Below are 23,858 nucleotides of genomic sequence, written 5' to 3'. Positions count from 1 at the left end.
TATTTATTTATTTATTATTTTGTGATGCTTTCTTTGGTATTTTTTATTTGAATACTATATATTGCTGTATGTGCTTCTTACTCTTTCTTGGGGGTTCTGTTCACCTGGCTAGAATTTTCTATTTTGTTGTCCTCAACTGGTGTGTGTTCAATAAATTTAGTTTGCTTATTCAATAAATTTATTTTGCTTTACTTTCTCAATATCATCCTACGTAGGTTCATGTCCCCTTTGAACATTTAACTTGGTGAAAGTGTTTCTGTCTGTACTGTTTCTTAATTATTCTATAAAGGAGTCTATCACGTATTGGTTTTTCAGGCAACTTAGCAACATCTTGGGTTTCAGCATCTTGCATTGTCAACAAGTTAATGCTGTGTGTTTTCATCAATCTATGTTAATTTGTCAAAACTGAAAATAGTATTTTATTATATTTTTTTTCAATTTGGACAATTATAATATACTTTTTATATTTTATTTATTTATTTTCAAAAATGTTGGACTATATTGAAGAGGATCAATGGCAATAATACTTCAAAAAAAATTTCATGTTATATTTTATCTTCTTCTTTTTCATTTATTGTTGTTTCTTTTACTGTTATTTATTATTTGGATCTCTGTTCTTTTCTTAATTTTGTGCGAATATCAATAACAAGATATTTTCATATTATATTCAATTATATAATATGGTCCCGTCGCAATGCACGGGCACGATACTAGTATATATATATGGAGATGGGCTATGGTGCATTGCAATGCATAGGCACCATTGTGCATTGGACCATAAATCACTGATTCAAAGTTCAAATGACCGATCCAAGCTGTTCATCTTGTTCTCTATATTAATATGTGCTTGGAGACCAAATTTTACATTTTTTGAAATTTTTTTACTATTTATTAAGCCACTTTGAAAATCGCTGATCCGGTGGTCCAGAAATTTTTATTGTTCATCCGGATTTTCAGATTTTCAATAAATTTAAAAAAATAGTAAAAAAATTCCAAAAAATGTAAAATTTGGTCTCCAAGCACATATTAATATGGAGAACAAGATGAATGGCTTGGATCGGTAATTTGGACTTTGAATCGATGATTTATGGTCCAATGCACAAGGGTACCTATGCATTGCAATGCACCATAGCCCATCTCTATATATATGTACATATATATATATATATATATATATAGAGTTAGGTTGGGGTGCTATGGATAGCATAGTGGCCTCTATGCTACGGCTCAATATTCGAGTTTTCAAAATCCAAACGGTCGATCTGAACCGTTCATCTTATTCTCCATATTAATATCTGCTTGGAGACCAAATTTTACATTTTTCTGAATTTTTTTACTATTTATTAAGTATTTTACAAAATTGTTGATCCAACGGTGGCTGCACAAAACAGTAAAACCGTTGGATTAGCGATTTTCAAAGTGGCTTAATAAATAGTAAAAAAATTCATAAAATTATAAAATTTGGTCTCCAAGCAGATATTAATATGGAGAATAAGATGAACGGTTCGGATCGACCGTTTGGATTTTGAAAACTCGAATATTGAGCCGTAGCATAGAGGCCACTATGCTATCCATAGCACCCCAGCCTAACTCTATATATATATATATGTACGAGTAAGGCTACTCTACTCTGCAAAGCAAACAACCCTTTTTGCTTTGCATTTCAGACCATTCGATTTGCTTTCAAAATCGTGCAGATCAATCGGGTCTGATCTAAAAATCGTCGCTGAATTCATTGCATTTGGCAGTCCATTAACTGGACCCGTCCAGTGGAGTAATCTCTCCCCGAATCCTAGCCCGACACCCCTCTTTCTCTCTCACGCGATTTATCTTCGTCACGCAAACCTAATCACTGCAACTTTCGGCGGCACCTTCTCTCGGTGCTCCTTTCCTCTCGACACCACGTTCTAGTCGCTATTCTCTTTCTCCAGCAAGTTCTCTCTCTCTCTCTCTCTCTCTCTCTCTCTCTCTCTCTTGTGCGGGCATCAGGTGAATTTTATATTTTGCAAATGTAGTCCTTCAAATCAGAGTATTGTCGCACTGACTTTGAATAATGGAATTAGGTTTGTTAAATTTTGAAATTAAAGTAAATCATTAAGGAAGTAGTCCAGTTTTGAAAGTGCGATGGTTTCATTATTTTGTCCTGGCTTTGAATAATGGAATTAGGCTTGTTCATAAATACCCAAAAACTATGAATGAAATGCTTGTAGAAAACATTCGAGGGCTTTTCTGTTAAAATTTCAATGCATCTGACAAGCTTGATTTTATTTGACAGTTCCATAAGCTCACTATTTCATAATCTCAAGTTTGACAAGCATATCACAAGCTTGAATTCATAATTTTCCTCACTGTTTCATTATCTTAATTTTGTTTACTTTTATATTTTGCTTACATATTTTTGCATCTCACAAGTTTGCTGTTTTTGTTCATTGTGATAGCTGAAAAATAATGGAAATGGCAAACGAAAGGCGGTTGATGATGAGGAGAGTAGTGTTCAAAAGCTGGCCGAAATTTACGAATCTGATGAAGTCATTTATAAATTGTCCTTTGTTTAGACTTTAGACTATGTCATTTTGTTACATTCTTATTTCTAGATCATTGGACTATTGTTAAAATTGATACCTTGCTAATTGAGATCAACCTATGTACATTGCAAATTATGTCTCATGAGTTGTTGTTTATTCGTAGCTAATCAGATCATAGTTGAATAGTTTTTGGATGAAGAGCCGAGTCTATCATGCGTTCAAATGGTTAATTTATATAATCAATGAGAGTGAATAACAGGTCCAGTTTGCAATGGAATAAAATTGAAGATAAAAGTTAATAATCTAGTGACTCCTCTTTGTTGCAAGGAATTTGACTCTGATGTAAGCATTTTGATATTAATATGCTAATAGAACAAAATAAAAGAAGATAAAGAAGATAAAATAAGCATGTAGAAATTATGTCTCTTAATTAACGAAGCACCCATAACAACCCCAAATTTCACACTAATCAAGCGATGCCTCTACAATAACAGTGAGTATATTGTAGAAGAGAATTAAACTATGCCTCTACATTTTTAATCTCACTAATCAAGCAAATGACTAAAAGCAACAAATTTAATCAGACAAACACCAAATTTAATTATAAAGAAATTTGATCATTTCATACAAGCATAAATTCTCAATACAATTTAGTATTACTATACAAAACTATATCTTCTAATCAATTAACAATTAAGTATAACAATACAAAATTATCTCTTCTATCAATGTAGAAAATACTCTATATACCAAATGTTTCCTCCTCACAACTTCACACGAATCACGCAATGACTTTGTTATTCTTGAGATATAGCTGCAAAGTTTGCAAATAATGTTGAAGTTTTATCAGCTGAAATTAATGTGAAAAGCATTATAGGAGAATTCACAATACACTAGTCATAAATAGCCTACATTTATGTTACTGGTATTTGAGAGTTCGTACCAGTCAGCAAGTTTCAGTCTTAGCCCACCACTACACATCCACATATTGCAACAACAAAATTAGGACAACTTTTATGTGAGGCCACAAAATTTTATTCTCTATTCCCTTTTTGGCCATTCATATTTATGTGATTATTATCACTGAATTTTAATTTTCATCCAAATTGGTTCACTGGTTCAATTTTTAGCATTTTTTTCAATTTCTAAATTTCTGTACAACAAGAATCATATGCTACAGTGTCTGACAGTGGCCAAATCAGAAATTCCCCCCAGTTCCCCCCAATTTCAATTTTCCTCTTTCTTCAAAAATATATAGAAAGTTGTCTAAAATTGGAGAGAGAGAGAGAGAGACCTGGTTGTAGTCTCGAGATCGAGACAGAGAGATATGCTCGCCCGATGCCACGAGAAGGGTCAAAGGGTGAAGGAAAGCTTCTATGTTTAGAGTTCGAGAGTGCCTGTGTAAGATCCTGAGTCCTATGCGAGACATGAGAGAGCGGCGGAAAGGGGTGGTCAGCAAGAGGGGACAGGGTTAAAAGTTTTTTGGTTTTCAGGAATTATGGAGTCGGGAGAGTGCTGAGAGAGATGGGGACGGGCTGGAGGGGAAAACTGGACACCTCCAGCCACTGGACGCTGATTCCAGCGAAAAAATTTGTTCATCAGCGATGTGATCTGCACAATTTTGAAAGCATATCCAATGGTCTGAAATGCAAAGCAAAAGGGGCTGTTTGCTTTGCAAAGTAGAGTAGCCTTACTCTATATGTACATATATATGCCTTACTCTATATGTACATATATATATGTATACATATGTGTGCACACATATGCACACATACATATATATATACATATATGTATACATACATATATATATACATATATACATACATACATATATACAGCTAGGCTACGGTGAGTTGCGAAATAAAGCGACTATTTTACTTCACGCTCATATTTAGCGATTTTAAAGTTCAAAACGTCGATCCGAACCGTTCATCTTGTTCTTCATATTGAAATGTGCTTGGAGACCAAATTTTACATTTTTTTGGAATTTTTTTACTATTTATGAAGCAATTTTGAAAGTCGCTGATCTGATGGTCCAGAAAATTTTACTGTTTTTTACTGTTCACAGCAAAACAGCAATTTTTAAAAATGCTTAATAAATAGTAAAAAAATTCCAAAAAATGTAAAATTTGGTCTCCAAGCACATTTCAATATGGATTAAATATCTAACGGTTCGGATCGGTAATTTGGACTTTCAAAATAAAAATACAGCGTGAAGTAGAAACGCGTTTTACTTCGCAACTCACCGTAGACTACCTCCATATATATATATACATATATATATATATATATATATATATATAATTTGCTGCCGGCAGCATTTCTGCCGACGGTGCTGCCACTGTTTTTTCTATTTTTTTATGTTCAAATGAAAAATCTAAACCGTTAGATGTTTAATCTATATTATAATCTACTCGGAGACCAAATTTTACATTTTTTGGAATTTTTTTACTATATATTAAGCTGGTTTGAAAACCGCTGATTTCAATGCTGCAGAAATTTACTGAAATCAGCGGTTTTCAAACCAGCTTAATATATAGTAAAAAAATTCAAAAAAATGTAAAATTTGGTCTCCAAGTAGATTATAATATAGATTAAACATCTAACGGTTTGGATTTGTTGTTTGGACATCACACGACTAAATATAGCCCCGGCAGCACCTCTGCCGAAATGCTGCCAGCAGCAATTTAGACAGACCCTATACACACACACACACACACACACACACACACACACACACACATATATATATATATATATATATATCGAGTACGGCTAACGCGCTTCCTCTAGCATATGGGCCGAAATGCTTCCGGTGGAAAGTTAAAATTTCAAAATCCAAAAAGTCGATCTGAACCATTCATCTTCTTCTCCATATTAATATCTGCTTGGAGACCAAATTTTACATTTTTCTGAAATTTTTTACTATTTATTAAGCCATTTTGAAAATCGCTGATCCAACGGTAGCTTCTGATTTTTACTGTTTGGTAAGCCACCGTTGGATCAACAATTTTCAAAGTGGCTTAATAAATAGTAAAAAAAATCAGAAAAATGTAAAATTTGGTCTTCAAGCAGATATTAATATGGAGAAGAAGATGAACGGTTCAGATCGACTTTTTGGATTTTGAAATTTCAACTTTTCACCGGAAGCATTTCGGCCCATATGCTAGAGGAAGTGCGTTAGCCGTACTCTCTATACACACACACACACACACACACACACACATATATAGATATATATATATATATATATATATATATATATATATATATATATATGGGAATTGGCTAGCATGCTATCCATAGTTAACTCCATAATTTGCTACGGTATTGTCTACCATATGATTGCTTTAAATTTCGTGCACATGATGGAGCGCTGATTGAATTAACGGAGACGGAAAATTTTGAATCGCTCTCTCTCTCTTATTTCCTCTCCCGTCCCACTTCTCTCTCCCGGTAGGGTTTTTTTTTCATTTCCCACCTCGCTCCCTCCCAGGCCCCTTTTCGCCCAACCCTAAACCATCTCTGCACCATCCCTACCCATCTCTCTCTCTCGCTCTCGCTCTCTCACCTCAGATTGGTGCCAGCACAGAGACACCATCTCGCTCTCAATCTCTCGCCTCATACCCCGACCCCAGTACAGACGCGCTCCCGTCAGCCTCAGCTTCACCCCCGCACAGAGAGACCACAAAGAAGCAAAAAGAAATAAGCAAGGAGGCATAGAGTGATTTACCGAAGAAAAGCTGCAATTCACGAAAAGGGGCGAGGGTCTGTGCTAAACGACGGGGTACATCTGTGTGGGGGTGAAGCTGAGGCTGACGGGAGCGCGTCTGTGCTGGGGTCGGGGTATGAGGCAAGAGATTGAGAGAGAGATGGTGTCTCTGTGCTGGCACCAATCTGAGGCGAGAGAGCGAGAGCGAGAGAGAGAGATGGGTAGGGATGGTGCGGAGAGGGTTTAGGGCTGGGCGAAAAGGGGCCTGGGAGGGAGCGAGGTGGGAAATGAAAAAAAAACCCTACCGGGAGAGAGAAGTGGGACGGGAGAGGAAATAAGAGAGAGAGAGAGAGAGAGCGATTCAAAATTTTCCGTCTCCGTTAATTCAATCAGCGCTCCATCATGTGCACAAAATTTAAAGCAATCAGATGGTAGACAATACCGTAGAAAATTATGGAGTTAACTATGGATAGCATGCTAGCCAATTCCTATATATATGTACATATATACATGTATATATATAGAGGAGGGATCGGATTACACCTTTTTTTAGTGACACCGGTTACATCCTATGTTTATAAAGTTCAAACAGTCGATCCAAACCATTCAACTTGTTGGATATGTTAAAATGTGCTTGCAGATCAAATTTTACATTTTTCTGAATTTTTTTACTATTTATTAAGATGGGTACAAAAATTCAACAGTCTGAATATAGCGATTTTGTTAAATATTTATTAAATAGTAAAAAAATTCTAAAAAATGTAAAATTTGATTTGCAAGCACATTTTAACATATCCAACAAGTTGAACGGTTTGGATCGACTGTCTGGACTTTGAAAACTTTAAAAATGAAGAGTGTAATTCAGTGTCACCAAAAAAGGGTGTAATCGGATCCCTCCTCATATATATATACATATATACATGTATATATCTCCTCTATATTATGCATCTTAAATTAAATTGGCTATCCTGAAACTGCAACGGTTGTGATTGCTTGATCAAAATTCAGATTGAATCTGAACCCTCCAGTTAAATAATCTGTCTTCCTTTGATTAAATACATCATTTATATGTGTAGAAGTCTAAATTTAGTTCAAATTGGACCCGCCACACAAAAGGCCACACGTTATTTGTAATATCGTGCCGAAACCTTTTTCCTCGGAACTTCCAAACCCTCCCGATGCTTCATTTCTCTCCTCCTTCCCGTTACGTCTTCTTTTTTTCTTTTCCCTTCTCCTTTTCTCTGATCGGAAGAAAATCAAATGAGAGAGATGATCAGTCGGCGTCTCCTTTTCCCCTCAAGACCGCGCCAAAACAAAAATTGGAGGCGACGAAAGATGCTTTTATCCCGGCCTCCCAATCGTCTAGGTTTAGGGTTTTAACTTCTCAGGTGGTACGACCACAACCAGAGAGATCTTCCTTGGCGAAGGAAGCATGGCGGGGCCTGGGACGATGACGGGGACGCGAAGGAAAAATAGGCATATGAGGTGTAGGTGAGTGAAGTCATGCTCCAGCAAACCAGGGTTTCTTCTGTGGTTGCATATTATAACCGCTGGATGGAGTGCTGGTCCACTGTGCACAGCCTTGCCAACGCTTCTCAGGAGGTTTGTCCTTTTTTTTGTTCTGGTTTCTTGCTTGATGGTAGTATACTCCATTTTTCTCGCCACTGGTACAAAGTAAGTCGGTATTGGATGCTGCTGGTATTGGAGGTGCAGTTTACTGTTGGGCTGTATTGGTACTGGTACATTAAATGCCGGTATGCAAGTGGTACAGTCTTGCACAACCTGATTGTCGGTTTTGCTTTGTTTTAATTTTTATATATTTTTCTTTGATTCTGTTATACAATGGTGGTAAATTTAAGCTATTACGTCCCCAATAAAATATGAAAAAAAAATCAAGAAACTAAAATTGCACACAATACATTTTTGCATTCAACAGAAGTTTCATATTAAAAACTGTATTGACCGGAACAAATGGCTAGATTTATTTTTCTATCTGAGCAAATTAATTTAAGCAAACTGGATTTTTAATATTCAATCAATTGGGACTCGGTACGAAAACTCTTATAAATATACAAAGCTGTGTATATTTTCTTTGCTAAGTCCTTTAATTCCTTTGATGGAACTTCAAAATTCCTGTTATTCATTATAACACTTAGAAGGTCAAGGAGTTAATGGATAGTATCCAGGTTATTGGTCTCCAAGTACCTGTTAGTTCATATGATATGACTCCATTTATTTTCAATCTTTCTGTTCATTTGTTTTACTTCTTTACTAAGGTATAGATAATCAACTGCCTGAGATGTTGTGTACCAGTATCCTCCCCAAATTTACCAGAAAATCAGAAAATCACCAATAAAAATGAAAAAAAAAGTCTCTTTTGCAGCTTTATCTCTGTATTTGGTGTTTTAATATAGTAGTTTCTATAAATAATAGCTACTCTTGTTTTATTTTATTTTTACATTTGGTTCACTGACATCACCTTTTATACCGTAATTTTTTGTAGGGTTTTTAGGTTGTCGCCGGTATGAGGCGCATCAGTAACTCGGCCTTCCAACAATCTAATGCAGTACCAAAGAAACATTGAGGTACCATTTTGTAGGGCGCAGAAAGTTGCACGGCGTCAGGTTAGCTAACGGTGCGGATTTTTTTATGTCTGGGTGAGTGGAAATGCTCCCAGCTAGGTTCAGTGCTCTGGTCCATGAGCAGGTCACCGAACTCAGGGGAAGGCATCCACTCGGTGGTCCTTTCTGCATTCCTTCCGGTTCACCCCTTGTGACAACCTACGTTCATGATCAGTTGTCGGAGGTTTTATTGTTTTCGATTGTGAGAACGTTTTACTCCCGACGGGTGCAAACCCCCGCCGTTAATTACATCAGAAAGACCTTTCGAGTCTATCTGAGGACCTTATGCATTTCGGGATGTGTGCCTATTTGGGTTGAACCGGATAATGGGGCTAAAAAGGGCTCATGTATGGTATGTTTTGGTCATATGGTTGGTTCTCATTTGATTTACAGGTATGTTTTGGTTAATTGTCATTATGTATGCATGAAAACATGGATTTTATATGTTTAAAATGTGAGAACGTTCATGAGAAATATCATTTATGTGTTTTTAATTTGAAAGGAGTATTTAAAATATCATTTTTATATTTTTATTTATAAAAAGAAATATGTCGAGAGAGGGGTATTTTGGTCATTTCAAATTATGGCTGAGATATGAATATGTTCAAATGTTGTTTGGAATTATAGAGGATTGAATTTGGGTTCATTTGGGACTGATTTGAGTTGATTTGGACTTGGTATGAAAAAGTTATGGTCAAAAGGACTTTAAAAGACTTATTTGTAAAGATTTTATGTTTCCAGGGACTTGTTTGTAATTTCTGGAGGACCTGAGGCTGTAATTTGGGCTTTTGACAAGGTCTGGATTGTAAAATGGGCCTTTAAGGGCTTATTTGAGAAGGTTTTATGTAAATTTACAGGGGGCTTCTCTGCATATTTTAAATAAACAGAGGGGTTTATATGTAAAAAGGGATCTTCTGGTCACATGTGGACTTTAAGATTAGTGTAGAGCTTTGAGATTCGGGCTTTTGGGCCTTTGAGATATGCACAAGCCATTGGATTGAGATCACTGGGCTTTGAGATTGGCGCAGAGATGATTTAATTAAATGGGCTTTGAGATTTGGGCTTTTGGGCCTTAATGGGTGTGTTGGATCATCAACTAATGTGCAGAGCATGGATGCCAATCATTTGGGTTTTGAGATTCGGTTTAAGCTTTGAATTAAACATATGACAGATAGGGCCCAGACGTCAGGATCCGTTGGATTTGATTTGAATTTGGTTCATTGGATTAAACAGGTTGCTTTGAGATCCGTATTCCCTGTTTTGAGAATCGTGCCAAAGGGTTTTCGGCTTAGGGTTCATCCCCGATAAACTGAGTCTGGTGGATCTAAGCCACGGCAGCGCCGGCCAAAGGTACGGTTGTGATCGTGGGACTGTCAGGAATCCATTGGTGCCGTTGTCGGTCGTTGGCGGCCATCAGAGGCGACGGAACGGGCATGAACAGTACCTGTCGGTACCGATTGAACTCCATATCTATTTCAGTCGATTTCTTTGGAGTTTCTTCAGTTTGTTTGATCACTTGAGATCATTTGATGTCACAGAAGACTTTAAAACATTTAATTTGACCTTTGAATAGGATTTGAACATAATTTAAACATTTTGGTATCGGTTCCAGTACCAGTTCGGTACCAGTGATGTTACATTCCGAAATTTTAAAACTTGATTAAATTGATAAATCGATCATTTGACTTAAATAAAGAGTTTAATTATTTTAACGATCGTTCAGAAATTTTCTGACCGACTAAAACGAAACTAAAATTTCGTAATGTAAATAATGTATAAAATTATGTATAATAAAATTTAGAGATTTAGAAATAAAATAAAATATAGCACTATATAGTAAATTATAATTAATCGGTAAGTTGGAAACTTAGAAAATCCGTTACAATTCCTTCGAATTTTTAGAAAAGAAGAAATTGATTTAATTGGATTCGTGTGAATAAATAAGTAATTGAATTCCAAATAAAAGTATAATTATACGAAAATATTCGTACAAATAAAATATAGAATTTATAAAGCTCGTTCATTTAGAACTTTTAGATAATTAATTGAATATACATAATTATATAAAAGGAAATCAAATTATTCGAATCTTAAATTTAGAAATAAATATACGAATTCTATGTACAAATATAGTTACAAAAATATTATGAACTTTCGATTCGAATTAGAGTAGAAACAGATTTCTTAAACCAATTAAATAACCTTGTTAAAATTTTGGATTTGTTTGGACCTTTGGATTTAATCTAACACGGATCTTAAAATATTGTAATTTAAATGCTGGAATTATATCAACCCCTCATCTTGATCCAGCACGAATCTCGAAGCAGTCCATTTAATCCAACCCCTTTCCCTTTTCTCTCTTTCTCTCCTTCCCTCCTACCCGTGACAGCCCCTCCCCATTTCCGTCCCCTCTCCTCTCTTCTACGCCAAAGAAGAAAACAGAGAGGGCTCCGCCCCTCCGCCCCCTCCCGCCGCCGGCGAGCCGCACCAGCCGCCACCCTCACTCTCTCCTCTTTCCCTCACCGTGAGCCCCACCAGCACCGCCCCCTCTCTCTCGGTTCTACCTTCCCTGCCCCTCCGCACCACCACCCCTCCTCGCTCTCTGACCCCCGCCATCACCACCAAACCTTTCATCTCCAACCCGTGGACCTCCTCTTCCCATTTAATATCTCTCTTTTGCACCGGTTGCCGCTAATTCCGTGAGAATCTGAAACCCTAGAAAAGCGGGTTGTGCCTCATGCTTGCAAATTGGTCCCGCTGGTGCGTTCCATGTGTTGCTATAGTGCTTGCGTGTGCTCGAGTGAGATGGCCGCGAGGCGAGACGAAACCCTCGGAACCGATCACTTTCTTTCGACATTTCCTCTTGCGGTTAATTTCTAAAATTCGTGAAATGTGTGTATTTATGTGAGATTGGATAAATGTTAAGTAATAAAGAGGAATAAAAGGGTTGAATTGCAAAGTAGACACCAATGTGTGAAATTATATTAATTGAGGACCAATATGAAAAAGATGTGAGTTTATATGAATGATAGCCGTGACTTTGCGGTTGGGATATACTTGAATCGAATTGAAATGAATATGACATGATGTGTATATGTAAATTTGAAATTGGACTTAAATTAAAATGATTATAAATGAGCCGAAAGGTATAAAAGAATTGACGAATTGAAAGACGGCTTTTGGAATTTAAGTTTTGAGAATGTAACCGAACTAAACCAAGTAATCGTATAATATAGGTGTAGGCTCAGTCGAGCCAGATTTCGCGAGGCAATTCGAGACGCCTGATCTTTAAATTAAGCGGTACGCTCGTCATAATAAGGTGCGGGATTCTTGGACTTGTTTGATACTTTATTTTCAGGAATTAAACTGTTTATTCGTTTGTCATGTTGAATGATTAATTGTTGCATACTTTGGAATTCATGCTGTAGATTGATTCTTTCATAACTGAGAATGAGTTGAATTGTTTGGTTAAGATTACTTGGCATGTTGGTATGGTTATTATTTGATTAGTTATATTAATTGTTCTTGATGTGAATGAATCCGCCAGGTCGACCTGTTTAGGTGGCTGGATAAGGTAACGGTGACCTATCCGTTGACCTGTGTTTTAGAATTTGCCAGGCCGACCTGTTTAGGTGGCTGGATAGGGTGACGCTGCTGACTTATGCGTTTGACCTGTTAGAATTTGCCAGACCGACCTGTTTAGGTGGCTGGATAGGGTGACGCTGCTGACTTATGCGTTTGACCTGTTAGAATTTGCCAGACCGACCTGTTTAGGTGGCTGGATAGGGTGACGCTGCTGACTTATGCGTTTGACCTGTTATGATTTTGCGAGACTGACCTGTATGTGTGGCTTTGACATATATATTTGCTTGAGATTTAGCAAAGTTGACCTGTATAGGTAACTTTGATTCTATGTGATTGCATTTGTCAAGTTGACCTGTATTGGTGACTTGTAACCGGACCTTAGGAAATGGTTAAGCCAAACAGCTACAGATGGGTGTCAGATAAAGGGTCCAGCTTGGTTGGCCATCTGTAGGCGCCTGTAACCCTACAGATGTGGGTTTGATAACGGTCCAGTTCGAAAGAACATCTGTAGTTGTTACAAGCCCTAATGAACTGAGTTATGAATCGAGTTAAGCCAAAATATAGGTTGTGTTTTGAAATCCATCTTGGAAATTTCGTAAACTGTGTTTCAGGTTGATTTAACTGTTTTCGAGCATTGGCATTCTGTTATTTATGATTATACATATATCTGTTTGCATTGTTATTGTTTGGGTTTCATTTTTGAATATAGAGTTTGATTGCAAGTCCAATAATCTAAACTGTGGCAAATTTCGCATTGAGAATTTATTCTCACCCCTTCTCCCCGATTATTTTCAGGTTCATTACACGGACGCAGCAAATGAGGATATTGGTAATGCATATAAAAGATCCACTGCCTTGCGTGTATATGTGACACTAGATAAATACACGCGGCAGGCTGTCAGATCCGGTGGATTTGGGGTGTGACAAGTGATCAATTCAAAGGATTTCAAGCTGAATTAAGTGTTCCTTAAAGACTTTTATATCATTTAGAAGGGTTTAGATCATCACAGAAGCACTAATTTGCTTTGAATTGGATTTGGATCAAAGGAAGGTGCATGAACATGATGTTTTTCAAATCTTTAGATCCAATTACTCTTGAATTCTATACAAGATGTGTTATTTTTATTTTACAGGATCAAAGATATATGTATTAAGGATATTTTTTCCAAATTTCAGATTTTTCTGAGCATCATAGCTCAATCAAAAGGGCTTGAACAGCAATCAGGGGTATGCATGGTAATTTTACCAAATTAATTACAGAATTTTCATTTTGAAATGATGAACTTTGACAGATCATAATTCTGTGTAGGAAAGTCCAAATGACACAAACTTTATATCAATTTTATGTGTCTTGATGTGTTCTATCTGACTATGAAATCCAAATTTCATTTTAGTCCTTATATTTGTTAGAATTGCCAGATTTATCAGAACAGTGCATTTCACTGTTTTTTTGGTACATTGCACTGTACCAGTTGGGTCATATATGTGCTTAACTGCTGAGCCTTGACTTGGCATGGTACCAGGGGTTATCAGAGAGGATCATGTGGTCTGGTATGGGTCTAGTTTGATTCAGAACAGGTTTTCAAGGGCTTTAAGCCACTGTTTTCATACCAGAAAAATGTAAAATGAAGATCAAAGGATTCAAAGTTTATAAAATCATCATTTTAATACATTTTAAACATGTCAGAGCTTGGAAATATGCAGGAAGGCCCCTGATCGTTTTAAAAATCATGTTTTGAGCATATCAACTTGATTTTAGAGAGCAATATCATCAAAACTTCATTAGACAAAGAATGTAAATAGCATATGGCAGTATAACTGCTGCATATTTACATCTTAGTCCTCAGTTTCTCACTATTTGCAATTAGATCCTCCAAAATAGTGAAATTAACCATTTAAAGGGCATAATTTCACCATTTCTTTGGATCTAGCTGCAGCTAGGCTCTCTCAAGTGGACGGTTGAGAACTGCAAAGGATGCCAGCTGGCTCACTTTAAACAGTCCTTGTGTATTTATCTTTTGTTTAAGTCACTTTATTCCTTTTTTAATCACTTTTAATCAAAGAAATCAAGGGATTAGATGAGCAAGGATGCCAGCTGGCTCACTACACTCATCCTAGCCCTTAATCAATTTGCAAAAGTGATCAAAGGAGACAAAAAAGAGAAGAGTGAAAGAAAATAGAGAAAATGTACTAAAAATGTGATTTTTATGAAAGATTTGTATCAAAACAGCAGATTTTTGTATTTTAAATCTTTATATACATTCTTTAAATGTTTTTAGAGGAAAGCATCAGATCAAAACAGTAAAGAAGCAAAAATGAACAAAAGAAGATCAAATGACAAGAAAAGAAGCTTTATTAATGAAAATAAATACATGACACAGCCCCCTAGGGGCCTTACATCGAATTCAAGCTCTAATTACCTATCAATTAGACTTGTTTATCACAGAGGAAGCTTATGGTGTGTGTGTGTGCCAATGTATGTATGTAGGTGTGTGTGTGACTTGTGTATGTGTGTGTGTATCTCCTTCTCTGTGTGGTTGTGTGTTTTCAGCTTCTTGTCTCCTTTTCTTCTTTCATTTGAGGTGCCCTTTTATAGGCAAAGAGCTCAGCTTAGGGTTTGGTAGGGCTGAGGTGGTCTCATCTTGACCATAGGTGTTTGATCAAATGTCTGTGGTTGTTTGGCTTCATTCCATGTGTATTTGTGTAGGGGATCACCCAATTGTATTTAAACACATCATCAATCGTGTGTTGGATGTATTTCGGCCTTTGGATTGCATTGAAAGCAGTGTAGGGCATGATAGCCATTGGATGTACTGCCATATAGAAGAGGCATGGTGAATTGTATGCTTCCATTGTGCAGGGGAAAGATTCCTCTATTTTGGACTGACCTCAGGTGCTCTGGGCACGTGTCCTGGGGACTAGGGAAAGTTTTAACAGCGTAACAAGCCATGTTGTGTTGGACCCGAGCCATTTCAAAGCTTAACATGGGCCTTGTTCAATTGTTATGCTTCAGTGCTTGTAGGGATGACAGAGAGCATCGTATTAACTCCCTTATAATGTTCTAGAGTCCAATTTACCATTTGGATAACGAATCCAATGCTCTCGGCCATGGCTTGAACCGAGCTAGTGCTTCTTGAGCAATTCATCTTTCTAAATCCATTTCATTTCAAATTAAGAGTGCAAGTGGCATCGCCTACATCTGTTTAGCACCATTACCAATTTTCAAGGTTCAATTTGGCTTCAAGCCCAAGTTCCCAAATTCACCTTCCTTCTCTTCTCGGCTAAAATCCAAGCTTGTGAGAGAGAAACATTGGTCAATTCTCAGAAGCAGGGAGGAGATTATTGACATCTTTTGATTTGAGGTGAGGATTCATGCTATACTCTAGCCATTTCCTCGAATTTTCGCTTTGATTTCATGTTTGGAGCTCGGGCTGAGGGGAGAAGACAAAGTCAGAACTCAGGTCCCACAAGTCAGTGGTTCTAGGGCACAACACTCCTAATCCATTTTAATGCATTTTAATGCATTGCTCCTAATCCATTTTAAAGAGCTTTCATGTGTTCTTGGTACTTTCCAAGCGTTAAAATGTTGCTATTTTTTATTTAGCAACATTTTAGGGTACAACACATTTATTGTTAAAATAACACTATCATGCCAATGGTAAAATTGTCCATTGTTGAATCAGTTCACACCAAGAAGTTTTATTCCTTTATTTTCTGCGTTTTCTTTTGTTAATTGTCAATACCATATGAACCAAGCTTTGTAAAATAACCCTATCATACCGGAATTCAGTTCCCCTAAAGTAACTCAAATTTTGAGTTTGGATCTGGTCCGTCTGATTTGTTCTAGTGAGAATATTAAGGAGCCCTGTGCATTCCCCTTCGGGCCGGATTCTGATCAAACGGTAAACTCAAATTTTGGGCTACTTTAGGGGATTCAGACCCATCATACTGAGGGTAAAACTGTCCATTGTCAAATCAGCTCATACCAAGAAGTTTTGTTTCTGTTTTTGTGCCATTTTCTTTTGTTTTGTGTCAGGCATCATTTGAGGTGAATGAGAACAGACTTGTCAGATACAGTATATACCACAGCTTTGTATAGCATATGTAGTTAAAGAAATTTGTTTAATGTTACTCTTATTACCTTTTGTGTTGTTCCCATAAACAGATATTAGTTTTGATAAAATGAGTCATAGGCAATAGAATAAATGAATTAGATGAATTTTAAATTGTGTTATTGTTCTTCTCTTGCCAAACAGGGATAATCTACCAAAATCCAAGCCCAATTCTCTCTCAGGGTCTATCTAATTGGAGAAAAATATATATAGAAAGAGAGAGATGCTAAATTTTGTATTCTAAATCCTAATTTCTTGTACTCTTTATTGCAATATCAAATGGTCACTAAATACTGTAATTAAAACTAACAACATAAATTCTATATATAGGTTCAACGAATGCAAAATGTCAAATCACGATTGGGACACATATAGTCCCTTTATTCCAACTAAACTATAACAATATAATAAACAAACAAAAATAACATTTACTACCATTTTACAAATAATAAATATATCATGTTTTTAGTCTATTAAGCAGAAATAGACCAAAAGATGGAGAACAATCCAATTAAGCCTGACACTCCAATCCATACTGATATTGCCCTTTCTCCTGCACCATTGCTAGGAGCTGAAATATCAACAATCAAAAACATAAATACATAAAAAAATATAATTAAATTTATAATCTTTGCCGAATCGATGTATGAGGGTTGATACAGAGACAGAGCCAGATTTTCAAGCTATGGGAGTCAAACGTGAATGAGAATCATGTTGGGGATAAGAGGTAAATAACAAGGTTGTACCACACAAATGGTTCTAAGAGTAATTTTCTCAAACACCTTGTGTGCAAACACCAAATCACAAATAAATGGAGAAATAGAGAGTCACATAAGAAACCAAGACAACAAGCAAACAAGCATAAGAAATAAGAGAAGACACAAGATTTTACATGGAAATCATTTCAGAAAATAACCACGGGAGCACACGGCATAAATCTATTAATCAAAGGAGTCTTACAAGTACAAGAGATGAGAATTCTCAATAGCACCCTCTCACACACTCTTACAAATTTCAAGAAGAAGAGTGCAAAATCCTAGATAGCTTGATGAAGAGGCAACAGAGACAAAGAAGCAGCTCTTTCTTTTTCTCACGAAATGGCTCACATTCACTTTCTCTCTTTGTCTCATTCTATTTCCTTACAGAAATGATTCTGCCAATTAAAAAAGGCTTAATGGGCCTTGGCCCATAATTGACTTCAACCCAACAAATCTCCTCCTTGAAGTCAATGCTCCTCCTTGATCTCATAAACATCATGCCATGCTCCAACCTACCCTTTAGATAGAGCCCTTAATCAGACCCACCTTGTCACAACAAACTTCAAGCTTCAAAGGCGATAAGGATTTTGTGAACATGTTAGATCCATTTTCACTTGTATAGACCTTCTCCAACAACAATTCTTTCTTCTCAAGCACATCACGTATCCAATGATAACTTATCTCAATATGCTTAGACCTAGAATGAAAAGTAGGATTCTTGCTCAAATGAATGACACTTTGACTATCACAAAATAACACATATATTTCTTACTGAATGCCCAACTCATAAAAGAACTTATTCATCCACAATAGTTCTTTGCATGCTTCTGTGATTGTGATGTATTCAGCTTCGATAGTGGAAAGTGCAACACACTTTTGTAGTCTTGATTGCCATGAGACAGCATCATTCGCCAAATTAACCAAAAAATCGGATGTTGACTTTCTTGAGTTAACATCTCCGGCCCAATCAGCATCAGAGTATGCTTCTAAAACTGGTTCCTTAGCCCCGTAACAGAGACTATAATCAGTGGTACTACAAATGTACGTAAGAATCCATTTCACAGCATTCCAATGAACTTTACCAGGATTAGAAAGAAAACGACTTATAACACCAACAACATGAGCAATATCGGGTCTTGTACACACCATTGCGTACATCAAGGAGTCGACCACAGATGCATACGACACCTTCTTCATTTCTTCTTTCTCCTTCTTATCCTTCGAACAATCATCAAGTGTCAACTTGAGATGACTTCCAAGCGTAGTAGAACCCAGCTTGCAATTGCTCATATTAAACCGTTCAAGCACCTTTCTGCAAATACCTTTCTTGTGACAATCAAATTTTGCATCTTTTGCGATCTCTAGTGATTTTTATGCCAAGAATTTGCTTTGCTGGACTCAAGTCCATTGCAAATTCATTCCCAAGTTTCGCTTTCAAAGCTCTAATCTCATTTGCATCATTCCCTACAACCAACATGTCATCAACATAAAGTAAAATAATTATGAAATTACCACTATAGTACATTTTCATGAAGACGCAATTATCAGAAGTGGTCTTGTTAAAATTATTGTCACACATAAAAGATTCAAATCTTTTATACTAGTTTCGTGGCGCTTGCTTTAAGCCATAAAGGCTCCTCCTCAATTTGCATACCATGTCCTCTTTATATTTTTCAATAAACCCCTCAGGTTGCTCCATGTATAGCTCCTCCTTCAATTCACCATGGAAAAATGCGGTTTTCACATCAAGCTGCTCAATCTCCAAATTTAAACTAGCAGCCAATCTCCAAATTTAAACCCACTTGTTTTTAAGCATCTTCTTACCTTTCGGTAACTCTACCAAATCGAAAGTGGAGTTCTCATGCAAGAATTTTATCTCATCTTGCATAGCCTCAATCCACTTATTTTTGTGCTCATGACACCAAGTTTCTTCATAATCTTCGGGTTCATCATTATCTGTCAACAAAACATATTCATTTGAAGAGTATCTTGAACTTGGTCTTCGTTCGCGATTTGATCTTCTCAACTCTTGTTAAGGTGGGTCTTGATTTGGATCTGAGATATCATCCTCAAGAGCATTTTTGGGTTGCTCACCTTGGTTTTCAATTTCAAGATTTTGGTTGGTCTCAACTTCTTGGTTACTTGAGATTGAGGTAAGGTCAACATGGGCAATAGAATAAGGTTTTTCTTTGTCAAGGTTGCTCAAATTTTGAATAGTTTCTTCTTTAAAGAAAACTACACCTCGACTTCTCACCAACTTCTTCTCAATCGAATCTCACAATCTATACCCGAACTCACCAGTTTTGTAACCCAAGAAAATACACTCTTTTGACTTGTTATCAAGCTTAACCCTTTCATCTCTAGGAATGTGCACAAATGCTCTACAACCAAATACCTACAAGTGTCCATAAGGCACATCTTTGCCAGTCCAAACCCGCTCGGGAACATCATCATCCAACGCATGTGAAGGTGACAAATTGATCAAGTGGACAGCTGTGTTTAATGTCTCGCACCAAAACGCTTTTGAAAGATTTGAATGAGAGAGCATGCATCGAATTCTCCCACAAATTGTGCGATTTATCCTTTCAGCTACTCTATTATGTTGCGGAGTTTTTGAAACTGTTCTCTCAAGCTTAATGCCATTACCTTTGCAAAAAAGTCTCAGATGGCCCACGGCATTCACCACCATTGTCAGATTGAATGCAGTTCAATTTTTGACCCGTTTCTCTTTCAACTTCAGCAACAAAGTGCTTGAACACTTCCAAGACCTAATCCTTTGTCTTCAAGGCATAGGCCCACAACTTTTTGGAATGATCATCCACGAAAGTGACAAAGTAAAGAGCTCCTTCAAGTGTCCTATCTCCTATAGAACACAGATCGGTATGAACTAAATCTAAAACATTCGACTTCTTAGTGGTATAACTTCTTTTGAAAGCAATTCTATGTTGCTTACCCGCCAAACAATGCGTACAGGATGTCAGAGATATACCGTCACTTGGCACACAATCCTTTTTGGCCAAAATCTGAAGCTCTTTTTCACTCATATGGCCCAAACGCAAATGCTACAAATCGGTTGAGTTGCCTTCAACCACATTTATCTCACCACACAGTTTTACCTGTATTGTATAAAGCGAGTTTGTCTTCTCACCCCGAGCAACAACAAGAGAGCCTTTAGACAATTTTCACTTACCTTCAGCAAAGTGGCTACGGTACCCTTCATCATCAAGAGAACCAACAAAAATCAGATGAAGTCTTATATCCGGCACATGCCGAACATTCTTGAGAAGTAACTTGTACCCTACACTAGTCTTCACATACATATCTCTGAAACCAAAGATATTGCATACCCCATCATTCCCCATTCTTACCTTACCAAGATCACCTTGCTTGTAAGAAGTGAACAAATCACGTTGAGAAGTGACATGAAATGAGACTGTTGAATCGATCACCCAAGTGGAGTCTTGACTTGTGTAGTTAACAAACCCGTCATCACAAGCAATGAACACTTCACTGTCACACACAACTGCTGCAGTGCTTTCCTTCTCATTTTCATCAAATTTAGGTCTAGATTGATCTCCCTTACCTTTTTCTTTCAATTTTCTGCACTCAAATTTTATGTGGCCTGGCTTGCAGCAATAGTAGCAAACAATGCCCTTGCGAGACTTTGATCTCCCTTTAGACTTGTCATTGTGGTCATGACCGTGAGAATTTCTATGTTAACTCCTTTAATGGTTCTCGGTAACAAGAGCTGCCGACTCATTTGTAATGCCTAACTCTTTGCGCATTAACTCCTCATTTTGCATACTGTCTTTAGCCATGGCAAGAGTGACAGTACTATTTAGTGCCGAATTGCTCAAAGACACCACAAGAGTCTCCGAACTATCCGGTAAGAAACTCTAAAGGATCAAGGCTTGCCATTCTTCTTCCAAAGCCAATTTCATGGTTGACAGCCGATTCACACAATCTTGGAACCGACTCAAATGCTCACTCACGGATAAGCCCTCATGATACTTCATGTTCACAAGTTTTAGAATGAGAAATGCTTTGTTTTGAGCAGTTTTGCGCTCATACAAATTTTCAAGCTTCTCCCACAATTTCTTGGCATCAGTTTCGGTTGACACATGATAAAACACTGAATCATCAACCCACTGCCTAATTAAGACAACTGTCTTTCTCTTTCTAGTAGTCCAAACGGCATCAGTAACGTCTACTGGTTTAAACCCGGTAACCGGTTCATATGCATCTTTACAAAATAATATATTCTTCATTCTGGACTTCCAAATAGAGTAGTTTATGGAGTTCAATTTAATCATGGTACCACTACTACTGCCCTCCTCCATTTCAGAGATTTACCTTAAACTGCAGGGCAAATGATAGAGCGATATTGTTCTTGAACCACCGATTAGATCCAATGGTAGTGTAGATCAGTTTTGATATCACTTGTTGGGCATTAGAGGTAAATAACAAGGTTGTATCACACAAATGGTTCTAAAAGTAATTTTCTCAAACATCTTGTGTGCATACACCAAATCACAAATAAATGGAGAAATAGAGAGTCACACAAGAAACTAAGACAACAACCAAATAAGCACAAGAAATAAGAGAAGACAGAAGATTTTACATGGAAATTCTTTTGGAAAAAAATCATGAGAGCACACGGCACAAATCCACTAAATCAAAGGAGTCTTACAAGCACAAGAGATTATAACTCTCAATAACACTCTCTCACACACTCTCTTACAAATTTCAAGAAGAAGATAGCAAAATCCTATATGACTTGGTGAAAAAGCAACAGAGACAAAGCAGCGACTCTTTCTTTTTCTCACGAAATGGCTCACATTCACTCTCTCTCTCTCTCTCTCTCTCGTTCTATTTCCTTATGGAAATAATTCTGCCAATTAAAAAAGGCTTAATGGGCCTTGGCCCATAATTGACTTCAACCCAACAAATCAATTATATAAAATTTTTATGTGGCCAATGAGAATCAAATTTACAGATTTATGTTCTACTCAAAACTTGTATAAATATAAAAAATAAATAAATGAAGTCAATTCACCCATAACTTAAATATCCCTCCGCCCCTGAGTCGATACACCATACTAAACATTACTACTGTATTTTGTTGCAGGAATAAATATAATAAGAGCGTTGTTTTGATTTCGTGCTGGACACGAGTCATACATTTTTTTTTTCATTTTGATTCTACTGTTTGTGTATTGCATGAAGCCAAAACAATGCTTTTCGTATCTTTATCCTTGCTACACTAATTAACATCCACTATATGATATAATAATTTTGGATGTTGATGCCGGATACCGGTAATAATTGAAGGTTATCATATCATATAAAAATGTTCAAAGGGAGAATAGCTTATCATATCATATAATAATGTTCAAAGGAGAACATATTATTATATTACTATAACATTCTATTGATCATAAGAAAGAGCCAAGTAGTGAAAATAGTTTACGTGGTGGAGTCGGTGTACCGGATGGTGCAGAAGCTGTCAAACCAAAAAATAAAATTGCAAATATTAGACTTAAGAAATGATAACCCAATCAAACTATGTATGAAAAAAAAATTTAGTCTTATGTGATACCAAAAGAAAAAAAAAAGCTCAATTTTTGTACTTTTGAGGGACCATTTGATTTAATATTTCTTAATTGCAGGTATTAATGAGGAATTGATAAAAAAAAAAGGGTCCATCCATAAATGTTCCACTATTTGAACAGTGAACACCTACCACTGGGGACCAAAATTATGGATATGTTGGACAAAAAATTTGCACTAATACCCCTAAAAGACTAAGAATTTACCTTTACACTGGTTTGTGCCAGAATTGATGCCACAATGGCCAGCCAATTGGTCAGCTTCAGTCAAGTTAATATTAAAGGCCTTTAAAATAGCTGGATCTTCATAAATTGAACAGAGGCACTGCATCTCATTTGTGATCGCTTCTTTTAGGGGATCACAACAGCTAGCTGGTGGATTGGTGGAGTTCAGGTAATTGGCACATGATACCAGTTTCGAAGCGCAAGATTGGGTACTAGATTGTGCTTGTACAGAAACAGGTGGTACTGGTATGGAGAGAAAGAGGAAAGCTGATAGAAGAACAAAGAGAACGGGTTGGAGAGTTGAGTTCGCCATTTCTCTGCTCTTTCTCTTCTGGATTTTTCTCTTTGGTTGGAAGGAAAGAAGGTGAGAAGTGAAACCGCGTCTTAATAAATGGAGACGAGACAAGTGTGAATTCTTCACCTCAATAATTATAGGGATAATTTTGTAATAAAATTCAACCAAGGACAAATCAATTAGTTTGAAAAGAGATTATTAAGGATTCCCTTATCTTATCTGTTCTTGAAAGAAACTTCATTAAACAACTCAACATACATTTGGGAAATTAATATACTCAACATACAATTAGGATTTATCATTGATTTGTCTTTCCGGTTTTTTTTTTTTTTTTTATTTCGTCGTTAATGATGTATGTTAATGATGTTTTTCATTTTGTTTCCTCTACCTCTCTACTTGCATTGTGTTTCCTC

At 36.7% G+C, this 23,858-nt stretch overlaps 1 protein-coding gene across 1 annotated transcript; it reads right to left on the bottom strand.

Annotated features, from left to right (window-relative positions):
- Positions 1-16,857: 16,857 nt before the first annotated feature.
- Positions 16,858-23,508, bottom strand: LOC144568078 (non-specific lipid transfer protein GPI-anchored 7-like). The gene is made up of 3 exons (XM_078318308.1): positions 23,133-23,508; positions 22,787-22,819; positions 16,858-17,129 (listed from the first exon to the last, which is right to left on the bottom strand). The coding sequence occupies exons 1-3, from the start codon at positions 23,461-23,463 to the stop codon at positions 17,032-17,034; spliced, it is 462 nt and encodes a 153-aa protein (XP_078174434.1). The 5' UTR covers positions 23,464-23,508; the 3' UTR covers positions 16,858-17,031.
- Between the last annotated feature and the right edge of the window lie 350 nt (positions 23,509-23,858).

This window comes from Carex rostrata, chromosome 2 (assembly GCF_964058835.1).
Source record: "Carex rostrata chromosome 2, lpCarRost1.2, whole genome shotgun sequence".
NCBI classification, from domain to species: domain Eukaryota; kingdom Viridiplantae; phylum Streptophyta; class Magnoliopsida; order Poales; family Cyperaceae; genus Carex; species Carex rostrata.
Note: the sequence above shows the minus strand (reverse complement) of the source record. Positions and strands in the feature narration are given on the sequence as shown.

Excerpts from the sequence above, each read along its gene's own strand:
- LOC144568078 (XM_078318308.1), bottom strand. The coding sequence starts at position 23,463 with ATGGCGAACTCAACTCTCCAACCCGTTCTCTTTGTTCTTCTATCAGCT. Across the intron at positions 22,820-23,132 it reads TGGCACAAACCAGTGTAAAG|CTTCTGCACCATCCGGTACA; the intron begins GTAAATTCTTAG and ends TTGGTTTGACAG. Across the intron at positions 17,130-22,786 it reads CGGTACACCGACTCCACCAC|CTCCTAGCAATGGTGCAGGA; the intron begins GTAAACTATTTT and ends TTGATATTTCAG.